The 4,373-nt window shown below is 58.0% G+C and overlaps 1 protein-coding gene across 1 annotated transcript; it reads left to right on the forward strand.

The window, feature by feature from the left end:
* Window positions 1-2,530: 2,530 nt before the first annotated feature.
* Window positions 2,531-3,225, forward strand: ERAS (ES cell expressed Ras). The gene has a single exon (XM_019798056.2). It carries the CDS (start codon window positions 2,548-2,550, stop codon window positions 3,223-3,225), a length of 678 nt encoding a protein of 225 aa, XP_019653615.2. The 5' UTR covers window positions 2,531-2,547.
* The last annotated feature ends 1,148 nt before the right edge of the window (window positions 3,226-4,373 follow it).

Raw genomic sequence — 4,373 nt, forward strand, 5'->3', positions numbered from 1 at the left:
GGCGGGGTGGGGAGCCTCGCCTCCTCTGTCAGTCCTGTCAGAGCTGCGGCGGGTTCGGGTCCGAGCACTCCTGCCTTCCCCAGCACCGAGGTGAGCCGGGCCGCCGGGCCTCCGGCCCCCTGCCCCGAGCGGGGAAGCCTTTCCGCGGTGGGCCGTGGGGGCGCGACCGAGGTGGGCTTTGAGGGGGACCCTTCCCCTACCTCCTCCCATTCTGAGGGGCCAGCACCCACCCCTAGCGCCGCGCCCAAGCCTCGGGATTGGGGCGCCCCGGCCCCCTTGATAGAACCGGACGAGCCGGGCCGGCCGGAGCACAGGGGACAGCTTTAGGGGGAAACCTGTGGGTCCCCAGCCGCCCCTCCCCTGGCTGAGTCAAGGGAAGCGTGGCCCGGCGCGGGCATCGGTTTGTTGGGCTCAGGTTCCGCTGCCTGCCTCCCTCTGCTCGACGCGCACCCCTGGATACTGGGCCGTGGGACAGGGGGCTCCAGGCGGGGGTGTCAGGGTCTCAAGGGCCCCACGGGGACGCTCGTAGCTCTCGGCCCACAGCAAGTGGCTCAGTGTCACTCAAGGAGGGCGAAACCCCCGCTGCCGTCGGTCTGGTCCCCGGCGGGCCGTCTAAGCGCGGGCCAGTAAACCTGCACCGCCACCTCGCTTACCGGGCCTTGCCGTTCCGCGCCGACACGGTGGCCTGGGTGGGGATGGCCTAGCCTCTCGGGGCTGGTGGGAAGAGTCGCGGGGCCCAGGGTGAGCCCCCGGGAAATCATTCCTGCTGCTCCTCGCCTCTCCTGGTGCCCTTCGCCGAGGGGGAAGAGTCCGTCTCGCGTGTCCCCGACCTCTGGCGCGGGCACCCTCAGATTCCCAGATGCCCGGACCCCAAACTCGACAGTTATCCTCGACCCCTCCCCTACCCCACGCGCCGCCTTTGACTCTCAGAGCAAATCCTGGCAGTTACTTCTACCTTAGAATCTGACCTCTGCATCGATGGCCTTGGACGACTGCGGCGGCCTCCCCGCTGCTTCCGCCCTCGCCGTCGCCTCTCTGTCTGTCCTCGCTCCGTCTTTCTGTCCCGCCTTTCGTGGACACCCCCCAGAGCTCTGTCCTCAGTTTACCTCTCTTCACCGTGGCCCCCCCTTCTTTCTGGGCCAACGCATCTAATCACTATTGCCAGCAGTCTCTCTGCGCCGGGGACCTCACGGCTGGATCCCCATCTGGGACCTTCCACACCCCCCAACCCTGACCTCCAGATCCCAAATTCAACAGAACCCCCCACGGGTATCTCGAACCCACCATCTGCCCCCAAACTGCCATTCTCCCCGGGTTTCCAGAGAGACTCGGGGTGGCAGCCATTATGATGCATTTCCTGAGGCCACACACTGAACCGAGACCAGAATGTGTATTGAATAAGTTTAATGGTAATTTGCTATTAATAGCTAACACTAATTGAGCACCTGCTGTGTGCCCATCCTCTCCTAACTGCATGATAATTTACTTGCTTATCTTGTTGATTGTCTCCTTCTCACTTCCAGAATCTAATCCTCCCAAGGGCAGGGATTTTAGTCTATTTTGTTCGCTGCCACTTCCCCACCCCCACACCTCTCACCTTCCTTCCCCACACCCATCACAATGCCCGGCGCACAGGAAGACGCTGGAAATAATGCATGAAAATTAAATAATAATAAAGAGGCCTAACAGTAACTGAGCATCTCCCGCCTGTTTACCACCTATTGTTGCAGTATATTTTACTGATTTATCTTTGTTGTTGTCTGTCTTCCTGACCAGAATGTCACATTCCTGGGGGCCAGGGTTTGTTAACTATTTTAACTATTCTCCCCAGTTGTTTGTCCTTGCCACACAGTGGGTTCTCAATAGCCGTATGCTGAATACGTAAGAAAGACTAAATTCTAATGTTAATGGCTAACCGGCCTCATAATTTGCCGGTTTACCTGATTTATTGTCTCCACCTTTTAGAATACAAACTCCCTGGGGACAGGAATGTTGCTCAGCATATAATATGTGACCCGCCCGGTGCCGGGCCTGAGGATCAACAGTTGATACAATCCAAAACCAAAATCAAAACTGCCCCAAATCCCCGCCCTCCGTCGGGAAGGGGGAGGGCCTGCTAATGGATAGGAGCTTGCTTTTCCGGGTGATGAAAATGTTCTTAGATTATGGTGATGGTTGCACAACAGTGTGAATATGCTAAAAAAACATTGAATTGTGCACTTTAACTAGATTAACTGTGGTATATAAATTACATCTAAATAAAGCTGCTCTTAAAATCCCCGCCCCCACTTAGAGGGAATGAGACGGAAAGAGATCAAGCAACATAAATAAGGTGTAAGGCCTACTAGAAGGCGCTTTGCACACACCTAGGCACTTAGTAAATGTTGATTCAATGACACCAGCTGACCCCTTGCCCCTGGATGGTCTTGCCTAACCTCCCCCCGCCCCTCCCCCTTGTCTTTTTTCTCTTTCCCTCGCAGGGCCTGCTGTCCACATCCCTTCCCTGAGCTGCCCACTGGGGGAATGGCGCTGCCGAGAAATCCTAACATGCTTGATCTGGGCCTGGGCTCGTGGAGCCTGAGCTCCCAGGAGGAGAGCCAGAGGGCTCAGGCACCCTCCAGGAGCGTCAGGAAGCAGCTGCCCGAGTACAAGGCGGTCGTGGTAGGCGCGAGCGGCGTGGGCAAGAGTGCGCTCACCATCCAGCTGAACCACCAGTGCTTTGTGGAGGACCACGACCCCACGATCCAGGATTCCTACTGGAAGGAGGTGGCCCTGGGCCACGGGGGCTGCATTCTGAACGTGCTGGACACGGCAGGGCAGGCCACTCACAGGGCCCTGCGTGACCAGTGCGTGGCGATCGGGGATGGTGTACTGGGTGTCTTTGCCCTGGATGACCCCTCGTCTCTAGCCCAACTGCAGCAGATGCGGGCCACCTGGGGCCCTCACCCCACCCAGCCCCTCGTCCTCGTGGGCAACAAGTGTGACCTTGTGAGCACCACTGGAGACGCTCGGGCCGCGGCTGCAGCCCTTGCGAAGAGCTGGGGGGCCCCCTTCGTGGAGACCTCAGCCAAGACGCGGCAAGGTGTAGAGGAGGCCTTCGCCCTGCTCATCCATGAGATCCAGAAGGTCCGGGAGGCCATGGCAAAGGAGGCCGTGGCAGGGCCGGGCGGGGATAAGGCCCGGCACCAGAAGGCCATGTGCCGCTGTGGCTGTGCAGTGGCCTGAAGATCTTGCTCAAGAAGGGTGGCCTGCCCCCCCGGCCAAGGTGGTGGTTCCTAGACATGAGACCCCCCACCCCACCCCCAGGCAGCTAGCTGTGTGGGACACTGTTGGTGTACTAGGGGTAGATGAATCCCTCTGTTGGGGACGTCTGCATTTGGTGATGGGCATGTGGAAAAGCAGAGCATCGTACCGGTTACTGGCGAGCTAAGAGTTTGTGTTGCCAATTAAATAAATGGTGTTCTCTGGTTTCAAAGCCGCCTCTGTGCCGTGTTCCGTGGGTGGGAGTGAAACTGGGGAGAATGTTACTTGCGTTGTGAGGGTTCTTTCACTCAAGAAATGTTGGGGGGGAGCCCACTGTGCGCCAGGCCCTGCTTTGGGTGCCAAAGATGTAGAAGCAAGCAAGACACAGAGATCCCCACCCTCGCAGACGAGCATAAGGCTATGGATTAAAAACGAGTGTCGGAATAAGGAGCGACAGGGAGGTCAAGGCAAGCCTTATTGAGCAGGTGACGTTTGAGCAAAAACGTGCAGGTAACTAGGGGCAGAGGAAACAGCCAGTGCAAAGGCCGTGAGCATCAATCAGCTCCCGCCACAACTTCCAGTATCTTGAGGCTGGAAGTGAGAGTACAGATAGCAAGCCTCAAACCTATGTAATGAAATATCTCAACATTACAAATCAAGCTAACAAATGCAAACAGAATACACTTGACAAAATACACTTTCTTTGTGCCTTGGAGGCCCAGGTTTGAATTTCTCAGACGCAGAGTCCCAAGCCGGGAGGTGTGTGTTGGGAAGGCCTACTGACCACAGGCCTGCAGCCCACTCCCTCTCTTCCCCCAGAGTAGGAAGCCTCCTGGGTGCCTGTGGACACCGCCGGGGGGCAGAGCCCAAACTACTCACAGCCCCACAGCCACCCCTTGGTCCACAGAAGGATGAACCCCAGGAAAATGCTGCTGCAGGCCCTGAAAGTGTCGCCTGTGGAATGGGGCCCAGGATCTGGGTGGTTACTGCCATTGTCTTTCTGGATGCCTCCCCCAGTGAGAAGAGGCACAGAGTGGGGGAGGGGGGACTCAAGTGCCGACCCGGGGCTGGGGCCCCTCTGCCTTTGTCTAAGGACGGCCATCACCACTCAGCCCACCAGCCCCCCTAGA

The sequence above is a fragment of the Ailuropoda melanoleuca genome, chromosome X (assembly GCF_002007445.2).
Source record: "Ailuropoda melanoleuca isolate Jingjing chromosome X, ASM200744v2, whole genome shotgun sequence".
NCBI classification, from domain to species: domain Eukaryota; kingdom Metazoa; phylum Chordata; class Mammalia; order Carnivora; family Ursidae; genus Ailuropoda; species Ailuropoda melanoleuca.

Coding starts and splice junctions, on each gene's coding strand:
- ERAS (XM_019798056.2), top strand. CDS start 2,548: ATGCTTGATCTGGGCCTGGGCTCGTGGAGCCTGAGCTCCCAGGAGGAG.